Genomic DNA, 24,857 nt, shown 5'->3' on the forward strand with positions numbered 1-24,857 from the left:
GCCACAACTCGGCTGGGTCCCAGTTCCTGGAATGCCGCGCGATGACGTCATCCGACGCTTTCACCTTTTAGCGTGACGTCAAATTAAAATACCGGTACCCGCGGCCCTTTCAAAGAGCCGAGATGACGCCATCGTCGTGCGCGATGATGTCACGAGGCGTGGGGGGGGGACGCGCGAGTGTTCCCGTAACGTTATCACGCTGCCGCCGTGCGCGATGACGTCACTACAGGGTTGTGGGGGGAAGGCGCGCGACCGTTGTTCCCGCAACGTAATCACGCAGCCGCTGTGCGCGGTGACGTCACTACGGGGTCGTGAGGGGAAGGCGCGCCACCGTTCCCGCTAACGTAATTACGCAGCCGCCGTGCGCGATGACGTCACAAAGGGTGGGGGGGGGGTGATGCGCGCGACCGTTGTTCCCGCAACGTCATCACGCAGCCGCCGTGCGCGATGACGTCACTACGGGGTCGTGGGGGAAAAGGCGCGCGACCGTTGTTCCCGCAAACGTAATCACGCAGCCGCCGTGCGCGATGACGTCACGAAGGGGTGGGTGATGCGCGACCGTTGTTCCCGCAACGTTATCACGCAGCCGCTGTGCGCGATGACGTCACTACGAAAGCGTGGCGGGAAGGCGCGCGACCGTTGTTCCCGCAAACGTCATCACGCAGCCGCCGTGCGCGATGACGTCACTATAAGGGGTGGGGGATGCGTGCGACCGTTGTTCCTCCTACGTCATCACGCAACCGCCGTGCGCGATGACGTCAAAAAGAACATCGCGACTCATCAAGCAAAGCCGCGAGACCCCACGACAGTCCACAGATTTAGTTGCGATATTGAGCACCTTATGCTCTTTGGTTCTTTCGGTAAAGTCACGTAGTTAGAAATCAATTAAAATAAAAACAAATCACGACGTTTCGATTGCAACACAAGCAATCATCATCAGGTGGGAGAACCACAGCGAGAACATTTTTTTTGCTGAAGTTGGAGGATTTTTTTTCTCTTGCTGTGGTTTTCCCACCTGATGACGATTGCTTGTGTCGCAATCGAAACGTCGTGATTTAAGAACCAAAGTGTATGGATTCCTGCAGTAACGAAAGCTTTCAAATCAATATTGAGCACCGTTCAACATTGCACGAACGGACGAAAGGTTAATATTAAATTCCATTGAACGATACACACGATTAAAGAATGAACGAACAGACTAAAGTTGATTCCATAATAATCGTAATACTAACAACATAACAATAATAATGAAGATGTCTCGATCTATGGACGCGGTTTTGTATTTCGCGGGCAATGCGCTATCCTGGCGATTAATTGCCAATAGATTCAGGAACACTTGGATCGAGTAATGTGATTCACCAACCGCCCCCCCTCTCCCTTCATTTAATTGTCTTAAAATCGGCGAGATCGGTGATTCCGTCGCAGTCTGCTTCTATTGTTACCGGATCGGGACGGAATCACCGATCTGGAGAGGGGAGGGGGGGGCGAGTCGAATCATTACTCGATCCGCGGATCGATAGGCTCACGAATCGACGCAGCGATAAACACCCGCTATTCCATATTACGGATCGACTGAGCGTAGATCGATACGATTAATATCGATGTAACGATCCACAATGACCACCATCTTGATCGCGTGCGCGATGACGTAAAGCGCGCGCAAGGCCCGCGTGCGTGATGACGCAAAGCGCGCGCAAAGCCGCGTGCGTGATGACACGCAGGCGCGCGCAAGGCCCGCGTGCGTGATGACGCAATGCGCGCGCGTCCCGTGTGCGTGATGACGCGTGCGTGATGACGCAGGCGCGCGCAGCACGCGTGCGTGATGACGTACGAGGGGGGGAGGTTTTGTTGGGAGGTGCCAGTAGTGAACCTCCCATCAGGCCGCTAAGTTTAAAAAAGGAACCGGCAGAGGAGCGGCGGCGGCGGTGGTGGTGGTGATTGTAGTTGTGTGGCGTTGGTAAAAGTTGGACAAACTCCCCCGTCAACCAACTTAGTCGTCGTTGTGTTTTGTTTTTAGCTGTCCCCTTTTTTGTTGTTCTTGTTGTTGTTGTTTCTTTGAAGTTTCGTTCGAGAGAGATTCCGACAGTGAAGCCCAGCAATGGACATGAAAGGAGTCGAGGTCGGCATGGTGGTCATGATCAATAGGAGCGACGGTGAGAGGGGGTTGGGGGTGGATTGTTGGTGGAGATTGTTGTTTGCGAGTGGGTATTTTTTGTTGTTAAAGTGTGGTAGGCGTCGACCTTTTGTTTGGAACGCGACTCCGCCGCCTTCTCTCTCACGCACCTCCTCAAAAACCCCACAAAACAAAACCAAAAAAACCTATTGGGAGACATCCACGGTGCGTCTCTGGTCACGCCAAGACAAAGATCCGGCCTTGGTGTGTAAGCCTGTAACAGACTGGGTGGCCGGCACCAACCACGCCCGGGGCCGCCTTTGTCTCTTCCGGCAGGTGCTCATTTGAGAATTGAGTCCGATCCTATCAAGGGGTGGAGGAGGTCCCGGGGACCGGTTCTGACGGTAATCGTCGCTGGCTGCTGGCCGTGAGCTGGAGTCGAACTCTGGTCGCCGGGTTCGTAGCGTTAACGAACTTCGCTACCGCTCCCCATGTACAGACGTATCGGATTGCTGTCCCATGTCAAAGTGAACTTCTCCCTCCCGCTGTTACTCTTAATAACACTTTAACACAGTTTTTGTTACTTTGCTTCTGCCTAGAAAGGCTAGAGAAGGGCTATTTTCCACCGCAAACGTTGCTTTCGTGGCCAGTGACTTTGCGTGAACTGGAAGACACAAATTGCTCACCGTTTTCTCATGTGAAATATGCACATTGAACCTTTTTTACCCCTGGGGGTATCATTTAGTGCCCCGGCTCTCGCGTAATATCCGCGATGCCAGTCATTTTTTGCCTTATTCTTGGTTCTTTTCGGTGAAGTCACGTAGATAAAAAAAAAAATACCAAAATTTACTTGAATATAAATTGAAAATAAAAGCCAAACAAAAAACCTTGGAAGCAGCAGTTGCATGTGGAGGCTGGTTGGGGGGGCCCCCCTTCTTTTCTGTTGCGACCGATAAATGTTTTAAAACATTAATTTTCTATCTACGCGACTTTACCGAAAGAATAAAAAAAAATACTCTTTGTTTTTTTCGGTTAAGTCACGTAGAAATAATAAAAAATAAAATTATATAATAAAAAAATACATATAAATCCCTGCATTCACGAAAGTTTCAAGTCAAAATTTATTTTTTTTAGTCTGTGATTGATCGATTGGCCTGCGATGCGGCAATCGACTCACGATGCACTATATATATAGAAAAAAAGTTGAATTTTTCGAGAACGGATTTTTTGTTTTTTTTAAACTGCTAATAATGTTTGGCGTTTCGACGTCGCGGAGTGTGTCACCGATTTCGGATTGATTGGTTACCCCCAGTCACGGAGTTTTAAGTAACATCCCTGGACAACAAAAAAAAAGTGTCCCAGAAAATTTAATCTTTAATTGCCTCGGCCATTTTGTGTGATTTGGTACCCCCCCCCCCCCCAGGAAGAATTAATTTCAAAATTTCACTCTCCTCGTCACAAAAGCAAAGTTTGTTGGGAATAATAGACATTGTTCTGTACTTTTGAGACCTAAGCAAGTAAGAGATAACGCTTACTACCCAGGAACAAAAAAAGAATGTGTTTTGGGGCCGTCCATAAATGACGTCACGCACCTAGGGCGGGGGATGGGGTCAGACATTTGTGACGAGGGAGGGGGGTGTTTGAGAAATGTGACGTCACATCAAAAATCCGCAGCTTTAAATAAATACAGACAAACACCTTCTACTTAATTAAATAGACTTAAAAAAATGTTTTCTCTTACAACATCATAGTGCAGCGGCACTGACAATAGTTTAAAGCGATTTGAAGCATGTTTTATATATTTTCGGGGGGGGGGCAGATCATTGTGACGTCATATTTGAGGGGGGGGTCTGACTTTTTGTGACGCCGAGTGACGAAGGGGGTGGGGGGTGGGTCAAAAATCGGCCAAAATCGCGTGACGTCATTTATGGGCAGCCCCCAAGCGTCGTTAAGGCGTGAAGTTCGCGGGTTCCCACGATCTCAACACGGGGGCCCAACATCATCGGCCCCAATGGCCACAACACAATCCAGCACACACCGCACCTCCGATTAGCACGGTTGGCTACGTGCGATGCGAAATAAATTCTACACACACACATGAGGGTTTACGGACGTACATTTTTACCGATGCGATCTGACCCAAAAATGTATTGTGAATCGTTCAGTTTCTGTTTCAGCGTAAAAACTATTAAACATTTTATTTAGCCAGGTAAGCTTCCACTGAGCTATATTGGTTTTTTTTCAGAAGCGGCCTGGCCACAAGATAGTTCCCCGAAGTGGCTTATCATCAATACTCGTAAAAGCATTTTGATTCTAAATGTGGAGGGGAAAACCGGAGGACCCAGAGAAAAATCCACGTGACCACAGGGAGAACATGCAAACTCCAACTATACAGGAGGCATCAAGGTCGGGATCGAACCCACGACCTCCTGTATATCCGGCGATGTAGTAAACATACGGTACATACAAAATCTGCAATATTTCGGAAGCTAAGCAGGGGCCGACCCTGGACAGTGCTTAGATTATTTGCTATTCTCGCGCATGATGGGCGGCAATATGTTCAAGAGCTAAATGTCATTTGTCCGAGGTCTGCAAAGCCTTGACGAGAGATGGCTTCAGTAGAGATGCGCATCTGTGAAAAAGAGCTTCATAGCTCTTCGGATTCGTCCAATAATTGTGCATTGAATCAAGCAAACATTTTGTGTGGGACGAGGCAACAATTCCATGACCGACCCGAGGGGGTCTGAACTGGGTTGACAGGAGAGGGTCCTGTTATTGGATGGGTTTCTTAGCTGTTCACCCCACACGGTTTACCCCTGTTATTCTGTTACTGGGGAAATTGAGTTTTCAGGTCCATACGGCGTACAGCCGTTTCAATACGGGCAAAAACATTTTTGTTTCTTTGTGATTTTCTCTCTTTTGATGGGACTTTGTAGGATGAACGTTGAGATTTATAAGGGGCACGGGGTGACCAATAATGTCTGAATTGATCTGTAATAAGGTAGGCACTGATAAGGCTTTGACGGGTATGTATCAGATTGTTACGAGATGCGAGTTCATGTCTTTTTTTTTCCTTGAACCGAGGAAGCTTATATTAGCAGTAACTTGAGCGATTACCTTTCTGTGGCGTGTACCCATTTGTTATCGCTTGGTGGACAGGTGGGGTTGGTTGGAAGCGGGAGTTTAAGAAGCCTGTCCATTATGTTTTTTACTGTTGCGCTGAGAGAGCGATGGATACGCACCGTGGATCCCTCGATTGCAAGTCCGGTGTGCTAAATCATTACATAACGGCAGCATGACGGTTGAGTTTAATGCGCCACAGGAATGTGGAATTTTCACCCGTGATGAGATTGAGTCTCGTTGCCTCGTACGAAGGAAGCTACCTACTTCTCTTGTCCTGATAACATGGGGCTGCATACTCGCGCTATGAAGAAGCACCATTGCCTGAAACATCACCTACCATATAATTTATACTCTTTGGTTCTTTCGGTAAAGTCACGTAGGTTTAAAATAATATATTATATAGTTTGTCTTAAGGCACCACACTGTTTTTGACGAATGAGTTTTGTTGTTTTAATCGTGACACGATATTGATGGCAACACAATTGGAAATTACTTTAGGAGATAACGGGGAAATATATGTTTCCTGGAGTTATGCGGAAGGCCAGCCTTTGTGTACAGAATTGTCCATGGACGTCATTAAAATGAATAAAGCAATACTAACTTACTGCCCTTAGTCAATTCACTTCTGGATGAAGACCTTCCCATCCAGTGTCGGTTGTAGGTGTTGTTTGACCATATCTCATTTTTTTTACCAGGTAAGCCCACTGAGCCATAGAGCTATTTTTCAGACACGAACTGTCCACAAATGATAAATCAACGAAGTGACTTACCATTGTGGAAATGTATAGCAGCCGAATACTCCTTGCAGGTTGTCGCCTTGCTAGTCAAGGCATGTTGGTGAGGTCGGGTGAGTAGTAGGCAAGCGTGTCGTACTACTGGTTTAGACATCACTGTTCACCAATGTTAGCCATTCCCTGGGATCGAATTCATCCGGGTCTGGTGGGTTCACGGCGCACGTGTGCTCCTAACCACTGCACCCACCGGTGTTCACAAAGCACTGCGTGACTTCTGGCGTGCGAGCCCCTCTGAGTCGACGCCTCCGTCGGGAGCAGAATTACATAACTGGGTTGCCCATGGAAACTTGAGACAGTCTGCCGTTATTGACCACAGAACAGACGCACCAAGCCAAGGCCGTCTTCACCAACGCTCTTGCACACAGTGGTGAAGTTTCCGTTAAGGAAGAGCGCGAACTTGGCTACGTACGGTGCAAAATAAGTTAATAAGTACATTGTCCTCCTCATTGTTGCTTTCGATGGACAAACGGAGCCACGATCGGGACCGGAGGGGTAAGTTGTTTTTTAACGGCCATTGTTGTTGCCTATTTAATGATTAAATGTGGCCGTAACAGCATTTGGCGGGCAAATCTGTGGGCTAATTGCCGGTTTAAAGTGAGATTACAGGAAAAAAAAACTATCACCGTGCTCATTCGAGGGCAGTGCTGTTCTCTTGCTCCGTGTTAGGAATCCCACACTTATGGCATGGACTGCTTTCTCTCCTTTTACATGGGCACAGCAGCCGATGTTCACTTTCCTGCATAGGTGTGGAGGAAACGCCACATGACCTTGATGGGGGCATTGTCACTTGATAATTCAACAGAGCAACCCTGTAAAGTGGTGACTTTAACGCTACCAGGTGGGGCTCCGAACATTGTTGATGATGATGATCGGAGTTAACCCTGGCTGGGATTTGACCGCCGAAAACCCCTGGTCTCGTCTGAAATTACAACCTTGTGTTAATACCATTTAAAATACTTGCTTCATCCAACGCAAAACGCTCGCCTAAAGGTGTAAAATGTACCATAATAATTTACAGTGGTAACCAAGATTGCCCAGAATGTGGTGAAACTACGACATCACACTGTGTAAGAGTCGCAAGAATCATATCGTTTATTTTGCAAAAAATAGATGCCATTAATATTTGTTGCTCGTTAATTTTTTTCTGAAATATTTAATTTACCGACAATAAATAATTCTCATATATCAATTATTGCTTATTAAAGTTATCAATAATAATGAAGGTACAACTATATATTACCCATTCAATCCACACTTTGTAAAATGTGTTCTGGAGTAATTGACTGCATGATGGTTGTACGCGATGTTAACTACCTCGCCTGGTATACTGGAGGTCCTGGCTTCGATCCTGACCCTGACTCCTATGTATTTAGACTTTGCATGTTCTCCCCGTGGTCGTGTGGATTTTTCTTCGGGCCCTCTCATTTTTAACTGCCAGCTTTAGAATCAACATGCGTTCTAGGGTATTTGGCCACTGTACATTTCAACATCAGCCACTCTTTTTAACTAACATATGTGGCCAGGTCGCTTCTGAAAAGAAGCTCGGTGGTGCCTTACCTGGTAAAATAAAACCTAGTTTAGTTTTTAGTTTAGACCACAACAACTCGCTCTGCGGACGTGGTCAGCGACAGACCGCAATGCATTTTGTCGACGAGTGCTCCCTGACCTACGACTCCGACGGTGGACTTTGGCCTGTCCCTCCGCGCTGCTGAAGAAGCAGCAGCGGCCCTTGCTCGGCGAGACGAATGTACAATAATGATTATTTTTTTTTTTATATATATGAATCGTCCTGGTTGTTTTCGCCCAATTAAAAAAAAACCTTCGCATTAAGGGACCCGAGGCGGGCAGAGCCACGGTCGCGGTGACACGTAGCGGGCATCGCTCGTGCCGTCTCCATGGCTGCGTTCGTTTCGGGGCTCCTTAGAGTGGCTGCTCATGCGACGTCATCTTTGAAGGCCTCCCTTTTAATGTGATCTCTCTACTGTTCGATGAGTGGCGTTGTTGCTGCCACAGCAGGTGTAAACCTGCTGTGAAATCTATTGACGGTTTTTTTTTTCCCACCAAATTTTGTCCTGCTTTTGGTATCGTAAGATGAAGAATCCTTTGGGAACTCTTGCCGCTTAGCCAGTTTCACAATGTGGTAGTTTAATTCTCACCATGGACCCGTCTGTCTGTCTATGTATGTACGTATGTTGAACTTCTTTAGCACCTTATATTAGCCAATCGTGCTAATTGGAGGTGCGGGACAATCGGCGGAATCTAATGTCTAGTGCTGTGGTTTTTAAACCTGGGGGTCCACACACCCCTGGGGGGGTGTGAGATGCCCTTTTTGGGGGTGTGAGACATGGCCAGATTTTTGTTAAAGGTAAATAAATTTCGATTTAAAGCTTTTGTGACTGCAAGGATTAATCTTCTTTGGTTCTTTCGGTAAAGTCATGTAGAATGAGAATAAAATAATAAATTGATCAAATAAAATAACACAGCGCTGTCCTCCAGACAGTCTCATCCCTTCACCTGATGAAGGCCGCTTGTGTTGTGGCCGAAACGTCGTGAGAATTTTATTGTGTTATTTTACTTTATCAATTTATTATTTTATTCTCATTCTACGTGACTTTACCGAAAGAACCAAAGAAGATAAAGGTAAATAATCGGAACACAAATTAAGCACAGGCACGTCAGTACAACTTTGTTTCATAAAACTTATGTCTTTATTAACGTACATTATTTTACAATTGAGAACCAAATGGGGTATAAGGCTGCGGTCAAGGTTAAGAGCCCCTAGTCTATAGACTCCATCGGAGACAGATTTGTGAATTTCGATTTAAAGCTTTCGTGACTGCAAGGATTCATCTTCTTTGGTTCTTTCGGTAAAGTCACGTAGAATGAGAATAAAATAATAAACTGATAAAATAACACAATAAAAATTCTCACGACGTTTCGGCCACTTGTGCTGTGGCCGAAACGTGAGAATTTTTATTGTGTTATTTTATCAATTTATTATTTTATTCTCATTCTATGTGACTTTACCGAAAGAACCAAAGAAGATTTGTGAATGTTATAAACTAGAAACTCGGCACATTCGTCAATAGCGCCATATCAAAGAAGGAAAAAGTTGACGTTTTGGGCAACGGACCATCTTCGTAGCACGCTAACATATTGAGTTTGTGTTCTATGAAGAAGGCTCGTTGCCTGAAATATCACCTGTTGTGTTTTTTTTACTTTTAAGACTGTTGTTGATGAATGTGAATTTTGTTGTGTTGTTTGTGTGCACCACTGCCAACACAGCATCAGCAAATAATTTGCTTTAAACTTTATCAGAGACTGGTTTGTTCGCCAACTGTAATGGTTTCGAGACCCTATCGGAGACTGATCTGCCAGCCTGCTACCTAAATACCACACCACAGACCAGTTTTGCGGAATCTATTGGATACTTTTCTTTGAGTGTACCGTGGTCTCATTGTCTTAAGGACCCAATCAATATTTTTTGTAGTGCATATTTCTGTAGCTGGCATTGATATCACATTTATCCCTCCTTTAAGAACGAAACAGGAGGATTTCACCACGTATCTGGCTATCGCCTGATGGAATTTATTGTAATTACTGGCGAAACGTCATACTCGAATTAAATATTGTGGATTTACTCCAACGCACTGGTATGCTGCACTTGTTACGGATAGGCATGTTTTGTTTACGTGGAAAACCTTACTAATTTGCTGTGTTGGGTGGTGGCAGGTTTAACGACACACATTTACACCGTCTCACCCCCAAAAAAACCCTCTGGATAATTTTGGTTGCGAACGCCTACGTGTCAAACTGCTTTGCTTTGATTGAATGGGACCGCGTATTTGGAACGCAACGGCGTTGCCGTGTCCCGTCTGCTGTTGCAGGCCGTGTGCACGAGGCCACCGTCATGGGGCTAGATGCAATCCACAAAATCGTGAAGGTGGAGTGGATCGATTTGGATAATCAAGGCCGCTGCAAGGAGGTGAGCAACGGCATGGCCTTGTCTTCCAACATTCTACTGCTCTCGCGTCCTGCTGTTGATGCTCTTCTACCCGGATCTCCTTCTGTCCCCGTCTCCTATCTGTCTCGGACTTAATTTTGAATCCTTATGTTTTATTTTCTCGGTTTGGTTGCTGTCTGTTTCTCTCCTCTAGCTCCCAGCCTCCTGTGCGCTCCTGCGTCTCGTTCATGTCCTTTTCTAATTTTGTCGTTCCTATTTCCACCGTGTCAAGTTCCTCTCCATGTCTCGTCCTCTCCATGTCTCCCGTTGTCTAATCTCTGGATTTTCAGCATCTCCTTGTCTTCTGTGTCCGACCCTTTCATTGTTTCTTGGTTCCCGTCTTCCCACAATCTTCCTGACTCCCATTGTCTTCCTCCTGCATTGGGATCCCCCCCCCCCCCTTGTCTCCCAATCGCTCCATATTTGTACACTTCTTCCTTGGCTTCCCCCTTGTGTGCTTTTTGGTGTTTAGTTTATTTTCCTTCCCCTGCACCTCCGATTAGAACAGTTCACTATGTACGGTGCGAAAAAAGTTCTAGATGCAGTAAAACCTTGAATTGCGAGCATAATTCGTTCCGGAAATGTGTTTTGTAATCCAAAGCACTCGTATATCAGTTGTGATCACGTGACGCTCGGCAGACAAAGCGTGTACGTACTGCTCGTATTGCAAGACCTCGCTCGTTTATCAAATTAATATTTATTTAAACATTTTGCTCGTCTTGAAAAAAACACTCGCAGACCAAGTTACTCGCATTCCAAGGTTTTACTGTACATACATTTTGGATGATTGTGCTGAAATGTGCCCATGCGTGTGCGTAATGGTGGGCGTGTATCCGTCCGTTTCCATATGCGTGCAGTTCTCTCTCCAAGACATATACCGGCTGAACCCCAAGCTGGCGCTGGTGAAGGACTCTGATCTGATGCCTCCCCCTGCGCGACCCGCAGTTCCCGTGAAGTCACGACCGGTGCCCTCGGTTGCATACGCACGTGTCATGCGTGGGTCCGAGTCCTCGGTAAGGAATTTCAGTAATTCTCAATTCAGATCACGAATGACAAATTGAAATTGTCCGGTGCAGCATAATCGATTTTCGTGGAATAATACGTAGCTGAAAGTCTCCTCTAAAATGAACGGTGAATGGTGACATCTTTCTGTTGGTGGTCCTGAACTGTTGGGTCCGGTTTCTCCGTAGGGCAATCATTCCTGGTAGGTCTTTGCATCTGTGCTGTATTGCAACTCGCCGAAGTGTTTTCGGGTTGCAGCGTGGTGTTCTACATTTGTCTGACGTTTTGCTCCACGGGCGGGGGGTGTATCTTTAGCAATTTGATTCTGTTCAATCCCCGAATATACCGTAGAACTCCTCTTAATGACTAATCGCGTAACGACGGGCCTCTATAAGAGCCCAATGTGTTCGCTGACCGACCATTCCTCTGTCAATGACGGGCTGTTGTAGGTACAGTAAATATGAATTAATGGATTGCTTAACCACGTGTCTTTTGATATTATGTGTTGTTAGTATATCTATGTATTAATTAGTATCTATGTATTAATTAATATCCATTGTTTAAATATTTAAAAGTAAGTTCTTTGGGTGAAAAAGGGTAATTTTCGATGCTATCAGAACGAATTAAGCCTTTAATGTGTATTTATTTTACTCCCCTAATGACCAAATCACTTAATGATCGGTTTTGTTGCGCCAATTACCATCGTTAAGAGGGACATCTACTGTAGTGTATGTATGTTTAACTTCTTTCGCACCGTACGTAGCCAACCGTGCTAATCGGAGGTGCAAATAATTATCAGGCGTCCTGCCGAACAAGACGGTGTTCAACTTCAAAACATATCCGAGAGCTGTAGGCCAATCGTTGGTCGTATATTCGAATTAATAGGGTCTTTAAAAAACCTGTATTCCGTTTTGACCGAAATTACAAGATACTTTTGACTAATTCCAAGCGGTACTTTTTTTCATGGCCATAAAGGTATCATTCAATTGAGGATACACTCTTAATTAGTTCATTTAATCACATTTTAAAGTACAGTTGGTCATCTTTCAATGTTTATTAAAGGTTTAATATCGTCATCATAAAAGGTCCCTCCCATGCCATCGACCATGCCACACAGTCCTGCAGCATCGCATCAGCACGCAACTGTTCTCTCACGAATACATGCAGCCCATTTGTCTGTCCACTGCTGGATGACTACCTCTCCCCACCCAATGCCTTTTGGGTCAAGGTGGCGGTCTTTGACGTGAATTCACCACGCTCGCCCGTCTGGGTTGGTGAAGGTGGGGGGGGGGGTGCATTGACGGTGGGGAGCATGGACGCCACAGTACAGCAATAGATGTTGCCACACTGCTGCCCACTGCACATTGTACGAACATTTTTTTTTGCCTGTCTTCCACTCCAGGTCGGGAATAGCGTCGTCGTGCTGAAGCAGGACCCTCTGCCTCAAAGGAGTGACCGTAAGGCATTGCGCCGGAGAACGACATGGCAAGCAGGGACAGCATACTAGATGCAACCAGGAAGAATCACAATACCTTGCTGATCTCGTGACAGAGCGTAAACCATGACACGAACTCCGGCCATCCTCGCAACGGCTTTTGGCTAGACATAGAGAAAAGACGGTCACCACATCGCGCGCTTACAAATGTGCTTCTGTGGCCATCCGGAACGCTCTTCGTTCTGACATTACGAAGCCACCGGACCTATGCACTTTTAAATGCTGGATTTAAAACTAATTTCTTTAGAACTGCTCTTTGTGTTTAGTTCCCCTTCCCCGTACCTCCGATTAGCACGGTTAGCTACATACGGTGCGAAAGAAGTTCAACATTTGTCCATGCATGCGTTACGAAAGAAGTTCATACGGGAGAGCAGGTTTACCGAGACAAGTAGTGGAGACTTTGTGGGTCTGGGTAGCAGTGTGCATAAAATACCGGGGGCCTGTTCGATGGAAGTTGAGATCTTATTTTGTTAGCAAGGTGTGGTTTTTTTTTCATAAACTACACATCCCGTTTTTGAAGGACAAATCGGTGAACTTTAATGTTGAGAGGTGGGTGTTTGGGGCAGGGGTAATGTCTGTTACTGCACATGCCAAGAGAACTTGAAGAGACCAACTGGAAGAGAAGCATTTGCCACGTTAATGTTGATGCCATAGCCCATGTTGTCATGGTAAAGGCAACTTTTGGGAGGTTCGGTGTGAAACGTGATAAGAAAGTCTTGTAGTTGTGATTGGGGATAGGAGGTTACGATGGGTGGAACATGCGTACAGGATGGAGGGGGAGGGTAGGCTACTGAGAGGTATTAGAGTGGTATTCAGTTGCACGAGGAAGACATCAATCCAGATGTTGATGATTAGACTTGGAGTACATAGAAGTAAAAAAATGGGAATAGGTTGTTTTCATTGGTGATTCTACTGATTAATTCATGTTCAAAAGTGGTATTGGAAAACATGTAATCTAAATGTGGATATAATTGAGTTTGTGCATTTCAAGCTTAATTTAACACGTTTTAGACACCAGACACAAACACATTAAAATTATAATGTTACATACACATTTAGCTGGAGTAGGAGTGAATGGTTATCAAAACCACTAGGAAAAGACGAGTCAGAAAACTGAAAATCCAAATTGCAGGAATGTTGATTGAGTTGCGGATAAGCTAAGAGACATAGCGCTACGGCTTGGCAGAAGTACAGATGTAAAAATTTAAACTTTAAATGTGAAGGTGACCCATAATCCCCACCCACCCCTTCCTGAAATTAAATCGCTCCTAGTGGCTGCGCCACCGAAGTTGCGAGTGCGGACAGTGGTGTTGCAGCGTGCCTGGGCAGGCCACTAGTGGCCCCCTGAGTGTTTCGTTTCGCTTGAGTGGCCGCTCCTTCTGTAGGGCTAACTGTGGGCCGGGGGGCGGCGGTAGGTGAGGCACAGGGAGAACAGCTCAGTACTCCGCCACATCCTCGCTGTGTTTCCGTCCGATACGAGGCTTTGAATTTGGAGGATGGCGGGCAGGCGGCCAGGGCTAAAGCCTCGCCCAGCTGCTTGTGTTTTTGAGGGACGCTTGGTTTTGGAGCTGCTCTCAAGCTGCTTACATTGGCCCCGTCAAGTGCCCTGAGCTCCTTTGTTCAGCTCGGACAAGAGGGAAAATTCTTTAAGAAAATAAATGATTGGTGTTGCTTGGGTGGCTCTCGCGGGATGCTGTGTGCCCGTGGCGGAGCGCTGCACCAGCAACATGGACGTCAGTGGCGGTAGCAGTGGAGTGAGTGAACAGGCCGGTGCATCTGTCTGGGGAGCCCAATGCTGGAGGAAAAATAGGTGGGGGGGGGGAGCGGGGAATGGAAAACAGGAGACCCCGTTTCATTCCTTGTATCAGGACCCATGTCAATCGTGCTGCGCCACTGACATTGTAGATTATTGAAGAGCTGCTGTGGTGGTGGATGGACTGCCACTTGTAGTGGGGGGTGGGAGGGGGAGTGCTTGATGCCAGTATCAGGACATTGAGTCCAAGCCCAGGTGCTGTTTCTGTAAAGGTAGTCTGTGCGTACAGGGACTCCTCTACTTGTGAACATTCGACTTACCAACTTTCAGAGATACGAACAACCCTGGTCCGTATGTCCCAGTTACCTGTTCGGACCGAGAGGCGTAAGTTCAACTGCCGCGCAATAGGTGGCGGCGGTGGCATCTACATCTGCAGAACATGAATAACCAGTGGCATCTGCATCTACAGGAGATTATGCAACCTTTAAATCCATTCCCCGTTTTTAGCGTACAGGCCGTACAACAAGTTTGGAATCGACAGGAGTAAATTTGGACTTGCGAACAAATCGACTTATGAACAGACCTCTGCAACGTAACTCGTTTGTTAAGTCGAGGAGTTCCTGTATTGAAAGACACGGCGGCGCCAGCACCTTTTTGGAGAGGAGTTTTCAGCCTGGAGTCCGAGTGTCTTAAGATGGCCATGTCAGTCTAAAAGGTAAAAAAATATATATTTCGCACATGTTGATCCAAATTTGGTTGTATTTTAACCGTTTCGTTCAGAGTTGTGCCATCGTGTGTGTGTGTGTTCGTGCATTGCCTTGGTGAGCAGGTGGAATGTGCAGTGACTGTTGTTGCGTTGTGCTGTGATCTTGGCAGCCAGGTTCAATTCCTCACCCTCCGCTTGGTATCAGAACCTATCCTGGGACAACCCAGTTCAGGTTAAGCCTTGTGACCACACGTACGTGCGTGTCTGCATTATTGCTGTGTACACGTATATCCATGACAACATGGGTGTGTGTTGTTTCAAGGACCTGTGTGCTTATATTTGCGTGCGTGTTTAATGGATTTGTGTGCGTCATGAGCCCCTATGCGTGTTCACATAGGTGTTTATGCGTTTGTTTCTCATATACCTGCATGAGTGGATGTACGTGTGTTTTGTAACTTTATTTGAGTGCCGAGCGGCTAAAATGCAGCAAGTTTGCACAGCTGGTGCATCTGCTGGTCATCTCAATCAACCCATGGCACCTGGGTCTGTCCCGTGACCACCCGCCAGCAAGTTTTCGGCACTTCACATGGCCTCAAAGTGCAGCTGGCCTGGCATAGGCACCGTGGTGACGTCACCGCCACTTGATGGCGAATGGCGGGTATTATCGTATTTGTGTGTGTGGATGTGTATAAACAGGTCCATGTACAGTGTAGATGTGTGTGTCATTGGCCCACGTGTGTCTGCGCTGTGTCAGTGGCAAGCCGACTTCCAGTTCCACGAGCTCCGTCCGACTCCACCACCAGCACCCTACAGCTGGGCGCCCTCCCCGAACACCCAACCCCGGCGTTGCCCGCTGCCCATGATGGCGCCGCCGCTGCCACCACCACGACCACCACCACTGTGGGCAATGCAGGTTCGGTTCATCGCTGTGTGCGGTGTAGAGAGTCGTGTCGCGTCGTTCAACCCGTGGTGCGGTTGGTTGCGATCCCCCTTGACATGTCATTGCACGTGCGTAATGCTCGCCCTGCACTGCCCACGGGGTGGCTCGCAGGGGAAAGTGCACCTAAATAGGGTGCCGATCTGTTTGTGGGGATTTGTTTCCGAGCGTTGTCTTCTTGTGTTCATGAATTTCCTCTGCGTGCTCAAGTTTCCTCCCACATGCAAAGTGACTTGATAGAAACTCTTGCCGGTGGCGGTAGCTATCCGAGTGCGTGGGCAGTGTAACTGCACCCGAGATTCACGGGGCCGTTGGGGGGCCCCAGGCGCCAGCCGGTCTATGAAGGTGGGGGAAATTGGACAGGCGGCCTAGTTTCATTCTCTGCACCAGGGCTCATGCCAACTCTGTCATGCCGCAGTTTCCTGCGCAAAGCACCGATACCTCAGAAGTCCATATTTATCGTCCGTCTCCATTGGCTTCCAGTTGCCGAACGAATACATTATCAGGTTGCACTCATTACACACAAAGTGATTACCACGAATTAACCACAATACCTTGCTGATCTCATAAAGGGGCATAGAGCATCACGAGCTCCGGTCTTCCTCGTAGCGGCTTTTGGCTAGCCATCGAACAAAGACGGTCACTGCATCGCACGCTTTCAGATGTGCTTATCTTGCCATCTGGAATGCCCTTCCTTCGATATTAGGAAGCCACTGGAGCTATGCACTTTTAAATATAGGTTGGAAATTCATTTCCTTAGAACTACTTTTTTGTCTTGAGCTTGTCGTCCTCCCGCACCTTCGAATAGCATGATTGGCTATGTACGGTGCGAAAGAAGTTCATCATGCATGCATCCACACATCCACTGCATGGCATCGACCCGAGAGGGACTTTGGTTGATTCCCCCAACTGGGAATTGAGGGCCCTGCCACAGCATCACTGTGCCAGATGCTTCCACTGTGACTGCACCTCTGCTGCTTGTGTTGTGGTATTGTTTGGTGGGGTGTTATTTTTTTACATTAAAGAACTGTAACATGGCTACAAATGAACTATAAAGGAGAGATACCGGTCTTATTCGTGAAAAATGTTTTGGGATTATATCACGTCAATATAAATGTGTTGTAAAACCCACCTCCACCCAACACAGACAATTAGTAAGGTTTGCCACGTGAACAAATCGTGCCAATTAGTTTACTCCTTCAACATACCGATGTTAGAATCAGAACATTTATACTGAAGGAATCCAATGAGCTATAAAGCTCTTTCACAGATGTCCAGTAGTAGGGGCACGGGGTCGAACATTACAACAAATTATACAAAAACACGATAGGAGTGTTAATCCTGGTGTTGTATATCTCAAACACATTAAGACTTGTATTTTGACCAACCCACTCCTCTGAACCTTCCTTTGACTCCCATTACCTTGACTGATGACCATAGCAGCAGCAGGGCGCAGACGTACCACTTACCTGCCGGAGACGGACAAGGCGAGTCGGATCCGGACGGAGCGAGCGTTCCAGAATCAACAGCAGGACCCCCGCGATCGCCGCTTGCGGGTTTGTCAGGTCGCACTCAACGCACAAAGAACACATGCCACAAACGAACCACAATGACCTTGTTGATCTCTCGTCAAGGAGCAATAAACCATCACGTGACGGTCACCGCATCGTGCACTTTCAGATCCGCGTCTGCGGCCGTCTGAAACGCTCCTTTTAAATAATCTCGATTGAAAACTCATTTCTTGAGAACTGCTTTTTGTGTTCAGTTTGTCCTTCCCCCGCACCTACGATTAGCATGGTCGGCTATGTACGGTGTGAAGGAAGTTCATCGTACAAGTATCCTCGAGGTTGTGGAACGAACACTAATAATAGCCACTTGCAAACCTGTGCCACGTGCTCATGTTGCATGTGCATGTGATGTCCTGCATGTGCCGTGTTCATTTAAAACACAGACAGCAAATGGTCCTCACTGGGAGTTCCTGAAGATGATCCAGGAATACCGTGCCAACCTCGACTACCGTCCGCTCTCCATCTCTGACCAGGTTCTTGAAGGCCTCCCCCCCCATGCCTTGTTAACTATCTCGCCTAGTATGCAGGAGGTCGGTGGGTTCAGTCCCGACCCCTGGTGCCTGTATATTTGGCGTTTCCATGTTCTCTCCGTGGTCACACGGATTTTTTTTCCCGGGTGCTCCGGTTTTTCTCTCCATTTCTAAACGTGCGTTTAGAGTATTATTTTGGCTGCTACACATTTCCACGTGATAAGCCGCTTCGTTCAGCTATCACTTGTGGCCAAGTCGCTTCTGAAAAGAGCTACATAGCTCAGTGGGCCTTACCTGGTACGATAAAAGTTCCGTTCTTTCAGTACTCTGACTTTATACCGTGCGAACCTTGGCTCTATTCAGGTGGAGGAGCGAAAGATCTGCGTCTGCGTCAGAAAGCGCCCACTCAACAAAAAAGGTACTCGTGGGTGGGAGGTGGGGCGTGGGTGGGAGGGGGGGTGTGAGGGTTGGAGGGGGGGGCGTGGGAGGGAGGGGTGTGAGGGTGGGAGGGGGGCGTGGGAGGGAGGGGTGTGAGGGTGGGAGGGGGCGAGCGTGGGTGGGAAGCTATGTAGTCAGTTTTGCAGTGTAACAGGAATTACACAAGTAGTTCAGCGATTCGTCCTGTAGACAAACCTCAGCTGTCTGCACTCATGACTGATGATGCCCCTGTGTTATCGCAGGAATAATTGTATGCATGTTGAACTTCTTTTGCACCATTAGTAGCCAATCGTGCCATCAGAGATGTGGGGAAAGGACAACGATTTAAACAAAGCAGTGCTAAAGAAACGAGTTTGCAATCTAGTTGAATGTTTATTGTGTAGCATTTCAAGACTCATTTGCAGACACATACCGAACAATGCGTAGTATCCACCCCCCCGCTACTCCCCCACGCTACCCGCCCCACCCCCGCTAAGACCGCATGCAAGAGCTGTTAACAAATATTTCTAGAATCGGTTTTACGATGATGGCTGAAATTTAATGCCTAGGCATTTTGCGACCAATATTATGGTTCATAATTTTTTTTTGGTCCGGTCATCAAAGTAAATGTGTGTCGTACACCCTCCACCACCTAACACACCCAATTTATAAAGTCGTAACGTGAGCAAACGTGTGCCAGTCTCTTACTGCTTCAGCATATCCGGTGTGCCGTCGAGCAATTCACAACAATCTTAACGTATTCTTAGCTCTTTCGGTAAAGTCACGTTGAAGGGAAACAATAAAATAATAAAATATATATAAAACAATAAAAATTCTGACGACGTTTCGACCATAACACAAACGGTCGTCATCAGGTGTGTCGGTTTGCATACATTTATTTATTTTTAAACGGTGTATTTATTTATTAAAAAAACGTCAGCGCCACGCGCAGCGATTTGGCAGTTTATTTAGAAGGACTAGTCCATCTATGTTCTGAAAAGAGGAGGGGGGAGACGAAAAATTTATGTATGCCGTCTGAAAGCCACTGTAAGCGTGAACAATCAACTAAGACCTGAAATGGTTTATCAAATCTTTCCAATGATTGCTAAGCCAGAATCCATTTTCTCGGTTGAAATTGTCTCTGTGCTTGTGTATGTGGATAGCCTCATGAACGAATCTCTCATGGTAGCCAGATGGCTTACAAAGAACCTCTGTCTTGGCTACCATGAGAGATTCGTTCATGAGGCTATCCACATATACAAGCACAGACAATTTCAACCGAGAAGATGGATTCTGGCTTAGCAATCATTGGAAGGATTTGATCAACCATTTCAGGTCTTAATTGATTGTTCACGCTTACAGTGGCTTTCAGACAGCATACATTTATTTTTCCTCTCCCCCCCTCCTCTTTTCAGAACATAGATGGACTAGTCCTTCTAAATAAACTGGCAAATCGCTGCGCGTGGCGCTGACGTTTTTATAAATAAATAAATACACCGTTTAAAAATAAATAAATTTATGCAAACCGACACACCTGATGACGACCGTTTGTGTTATGGTCGAAACGTCGTGAGAATTTTTATTGTTATATATATTTTATTATTTATTGTTTCCCTTCAACGTGACTTTACCGAAGAGCTAAGAATATGAATTACTGCAGTCACGAAAGCTTTAAATCAAAACAATCTTAACGGTTCATTAAATTCTGTGAATTGCTTACGACACCCATTTTTACCTGCGCGATGTGACCCAAAAATCAATTGCGAAATCGGACGACGATCCCGTTGGTGGTGTCTGCGCACGCGTGACCCAGAGCTGGCGCAGAAGGAGATTGATGTGGTGACGGTGCCCAGCCGCGATGTGCTCATGGTCCACGAGCCCAAACACAAGGTTGACCTCACCAAGTACCTGGAGAACCAGACGTTCCGCTTCGACTACGCCTTCGACGAGTCGACCTCCAACGAAATCGTCTACAAGTGAGACGGCGCGGCTGGGTCGCTGTCACCGCCGCTGCCCACCCACTGCCCCCCCCCCTACCCACCACCCCATTGAGCCATTGCCGCACCTGAACACTCTTCCTTCAATCAGCAGTGCATTATACAGCGCCTAGGTCAGGGGTTGGCAACCAAAGTAACAAGAGGAGCCGTTTTTGTCAAATTCGGTAGAGAAAAAAAAATGTCAAGGGCCGCAATGCGCGTGAATAGGAGACTGCGGTCCCCAAGAAATAACGTCACGAAGCAGTCCTTAAAGAGCCACATTCGACTCCGGAGCCGCGGGGTTGCCGACCCCATGGCCTTGGTCTTGCTGTGACGTTGAACTTCTTTCGCGTCGTACGTAGCCAACCTTGCTAATCAGAGACATCGAACCCCACCCACCACCCCCCCCCCCCCCCCCGGGCTTAAACCCGGGAGCTCAGGGCTACCAGCTTTACTTCTATAATAGGGGCCGTGTGCCCTTTAAAACACTTTAGATAAATAGGTTTGTTAAAACAGCTGGTCTGATTTGAAGCTGTAAATGGCTGTTGAAATTAGATGTGGCAAGTGCACTGCATCAAGTGAGGGTGGGTGATGAATCTTTGTGTCCTTGCAATTGCTCACGTGCATGTGTCACGTGTGTCTGTGTGCCTGTGCGTGTGGTTACTTGCTGCCACCATGCCCCACCCGGGTGTGTGTGTGTGTGTGTTAGGTGCTCGCTAACCACTTGCCGCAACAAGTCGTTTGTGTTTGGGGAACAGTAGTGTTACAAACCCGGCGACCCCAGTTTGATTCCCACTCGTGGCCAACACCAGTGACATATCTGAACCCGTCCTGGGCCTCCCCTATGTTGACTTGGCCTCAAATGAGTACCTGGTGCGATGTGTAAGCAGTACCACTGGGGAGTCGAAGGTGGCCGAGCGTGGTGCTGGCCACCTTACACCCCTTTGCGTGTGCCACAGTGTCGGCTTTTATAGGCGCTCGCGAACAGCACTTGCCCCAACAGTCTGTTCAGGCTTCACGTGGGATCTGTTTCTTTGTTTAGATTCACCGCCTACCCATTGGTGCAGTCAATCTTCAACAAGGGCATGGCCACGTGCTTCGCTTATGGACAGACGGGAAGCGGCAAAACCCACGTGAGTTCTAGGCCACCGCGCGGTCGCCCTTCGTCATTGGCGGTGGAGCAGTTCTTGCGACGGGGTCGCGGCCCGTTAACCTCTGGGAAACGGGAGTGCGCACTATTAAAACCGAAGATTCTCAACTCCACGAGAGGCTATCGTTTCGCGGTCTGCCTCTTAACACCCTCCTATGCCCCCCCCCCGCATGTGATTGTTATTTAATTATATTATTTGTAGCCTCACCCCCCATGCTGTCCACGTGCCCATCATTGGGTGCCTGGCGTCACGTGACCGGCGCGGTGAGCAGAGCGCACAGAAAGGTTGCTTCACCTCGTGCGTTCGGTGTGCTTGTGCGTGTCCGAAGTCGGCGTTTAAAGTTGTTTTATTTTCCCTAGTTCGCCTAGCGCTGCCGAGTTTTTACTTGTGTGCAAACGTAGTTTTGGCGGCGTTTAAAGGTGGCGACCGGGAAAACTTCCCGGAGGCGGAGGGATCTTTTGAGAATGGCTGATGGTGGTGGGGGGTATAGTTTTATTTGTTTTCTATTTGCAGACCATGGGTGGAAATTTCATCGGTCGCTCGCAGGATTGCACCAAGGGTATCTACGCCATGGCAAGTAGGTGATGTCACTGCACACTGGACTGTACCCAGTAACTGTGGGGTAGGGGGGAAATGTGCCGAGACATTCCGTGCCATCTCTTCAGTTTGGGGGTTGGGGTGTTGGGGGGTGCGCAATTGTCTTTATCATTTTAAAGCTCTGTTCTGGCATAGTCAACATTAGTACTGGAGGAGGTGGCCGAGTGGTTTGATGGCAATGTCCACTTCATATCACCGAGCCAGCACCCCTGGGATCTTGAGCTGGTGTTGGGTGTCTCATGGAACTTATGCTCTAGTTAGAAAGCTGAGCAAGCGACTCTGAGATCATCAAATAAAATGCTGGCGATAGTGACAATTATCAAAAGAGGCTGACGAGGGCCTCCTCACGAGATGCCAGCCGCGAGCATTATCCTTCTTCCCCGCTGATAAGTGCGTGTTGTTAAAGGTGGGTTGCATAGACGTGAGAGCATAGAAATACAGGACAACACTTGGTTTGCTTGACTGCAGTCTGCTGCACAGCATTTAGCCCCCATAGCCGTATAATAACCCATGTGTGCATGGTGGTCACCCAAGTAAAGTAAGAGCGCTTGGGCAAGGACGATGTACGTCTAGGAGGGATGATTACCGATGGTCAAGAATAGTTTAAAAATTTTATTAAATCATTCAATATTTTGATACTGGCATAAGGGTCGCATAGAAATAATGATGATAGGTGGAATTTATAATTTTTCTTTGACTTTCCCACCCTCCCTCCCATCCTGCCTAGCACGGGATGTGTTTGACCTGCAGGGAGACAAGCACTACAGACATCTGAATCTGCACGTGTACGCCACCTTCTTTGAGATCTACAGCGGGAAGGTGAGGACGTGCGCATGTAATGAGTGTGAGCGTGTGAATGAATGGAATGCCCGTGGGAATGCAGCATGTGTGCAGATGTGCGTGTGAATGGAATGCGATGTAATTTTTATAGTCTTTTCTCAACCTCTGAATGAAGGGCCCCTCCCCATGTCACGTCCGTCATGGGTAACTTCAGCATGCTGGTCAATGCGGGTTGTTGGTGAATGGGCTTCCCAGGACCGGTTCGGACATCAACTCGCCACTGATGTCAGCCATGGCTGGGAATGGGAATTCAGGTCGCCAGGTTCAAAGCGCGGTGCGCAAACTGCCGGTTGTATGAAATAAATGTGAACCAGGTACAGCCCATGGGCCCCCTGGGTTCCTTACCCGAATGCTATTTGGGGTGTGCGGGGAGCAGTGGTGTCGCGGTTAGCGTGCCGCGCTACGAACCCGGCAACTCGAGTTAGATCCCCGTCCACGGCCATCGCCGGTGACGATTATCCGAACCCGTCCTGGGTCCTCCCATATGTCGACAGCCTCAAAGTGGAATACCTGGTGTGGCGTGTAAAATTTGCCGCCGAGGAGACAAAGATGGTCGAGCATGATTGAGCATGTTAAACTTTTATGAGACTTCCTTTGCCAGTAACAAGATATAGTAATAGGTTTTACCCTTTTAAGGGTGTCAGTTTTTGTGGCAGTTAAAAGGGTAAAACCTATTACTGTGTGTTAAACTTCTTTCGCACCATATGTGGCCAACCGTGCTAATCGGCGGTGTGGGGGAAGGACGACAAATTAAACGCAAAAAGCAGTTCCAAAGAAATAATCCAGGTTTAAAAATGTCTTCATTATAACCAAAGGAAGAGCACTGAAGATGGCCGCAGGAGCGCTTCTGAAAGCGCACGATGCGGTGACCGCCTTTGTTCGGTGGCCAAGCCAAAAGCCGCTGCTGTGAGGATGACCGGTGTTCGCGCGATGATGGTTTATGTTTCTTGACGAGAATCGGCAAGGTATTGTGGTTCATTGGTGACAGGCACTTTGTGTGTACTGAGTGCGACCTTATTATAATGCATTATAATGTCGTAACCCACCACCACCTCGTGTACCATGCCGGCAAAGGTAGGGTGCTCGCTTATAACAGCACTTGCCCCAAAAGTCTGTTAAGGCCATGAGGTGGGTGGGGGTTTTTGTCTCCGTGTGACTGGAATTGCAGGTGTTCGATTTGCTGAATAAGCGGGCGCCCCTGCGAATACTGGAAGATAGCAAGCAGCAGGTGCAGGTGGTGGGGCTCATTGAGTGCCCCGTCTCCTCCAGCGAAGAGGTGCTCGCCCTCATTGAGACCGGGAGCAAGTGCAGGTCAGCACGCACATGTATAAAACAAATAATTCGGTGATAATAATACTTTCATTTAATCAATTAGTATCCAATTAATAAAGTATTAAAGCTTTCGTGACTGCATAAAATTACTCATTGTTTTTTTCGGTACAGTCACGTATGTCGAAATACAATAAAATTATATTAAAACAAGACAATCACGACGTTTCGATCACAACACAAGCGCTTTTTTGAGCTGCCACTCTCTCTCTGGCTCCTCCTTCCCCCCAACCTTATTTCCTATTTAAGCTTCTGTTCATCCTCCCGGCCCCCCCTCTCTCTGTCCTTGCCTCTCTGTCCGTCTTTCCTCCCTCCTTACCTCTTGGTGGACTTGTATATGTATTTCTACTGACCTTGTACCTCGTATTTTTTCACTCGTTCTATGCTGGTATGTGCAATCCAGAGGTTGAACACAAAATTTAACACTCTTCTGAAATTCGTGGTCCGCCAGGAAGTGTCTAACTGTGTTGTTGGCCTGACTGGTTGTGCTTCACATAATGTTTTTTCAGGTTTGTTAAATTCTCGTCTCTCATCTTTTTGATGTATTTACGTCCATGATTTGTTCTTGACACCTGATGAAGAT

The 24,857-nt window shown here is 47.3% G+C and overlaps 1 protein-coding gene across 3 annotated transcripts in view; it reads left to right on the forward strand.

Moving 5' to 3' along the window:
- Positions 1–1,859: 1,859 nt before the first annotated feature.
- LOC116943228 (kinesin-like protein KIF2A) overlaps positions 1,860–24,857 on the forward strand; it is a 41,337-nt gene continuing 18,339 nt past the window's right edge. Inside the window, exons 1-13 of one of the 3 annotated variants that reach the window (XM_076066323.1) lie at positions 1,860–2,153; positions 9,918–10,015; positions 10,891–11,046; positions 12,438–12,492; positions 15,744–15,902; positions 17,367–17,491; positions 17,878–17,967; positions 18,328–18,382; positions 20,195–20,357; positions 21,400–21,490; positions 22,022–22,085; positions 22,833–22,924; positions 24,114–24,256. In XM_076066323.1, the coding sequence (XP_075922438.1) occupies positions 2,099–2,153; positions 9,918–10,015; positions 10,891–11,046; positions 12,438–12,492; positions 15,744–15,902; positions 17,367–17,491; positions 17,878–17,967; positions 18,328–18,382; positions 20,195–20,357; positions 21,400–21,490; positions 22,022–22,085; positions 22,833–22,924; positions 24,114–24,256 (1,346 nt within the window). In that variant the 5' untranslated portion in view covers positions 1,860–2,098. Of the gene's footprint in view, positions 2,154–4,075; positions 6,523–9,917; positions 10,016–10,890; positions 11,047–12,437; positions 12,493–15,743; positions 15,903–17,366; positions 17,492–17,877; positions 17,968–18,327; positions 18,383–20,194; positions 20,358–21,399; positions 21,491–22,021; positions 22,086–22,832; positions 22,925–24,113; positions 24,257–24,857 lie in introns of those variants that run through there. The other 2 variants (XM_076066337.1, XM_076066350.1) reach the window with 2 other exon arrangements.

This window comes from Petromyzon marinus, chromosome 1, assembly GCF_048934315.1.
Source record: "Petromyzon marinus isolate PM22_M1 ecotype Great Lakes invasive population chromosome 1, UKy_Petmar_22M1.pri1.0, whole genome shotgun sequence".
NCBI lineage: Eukaryota > Metazoa > Chordata > Hyperoartia > Petromyzontiformes > Petromyzontidae > Petromyzon > Petromyzon marinus.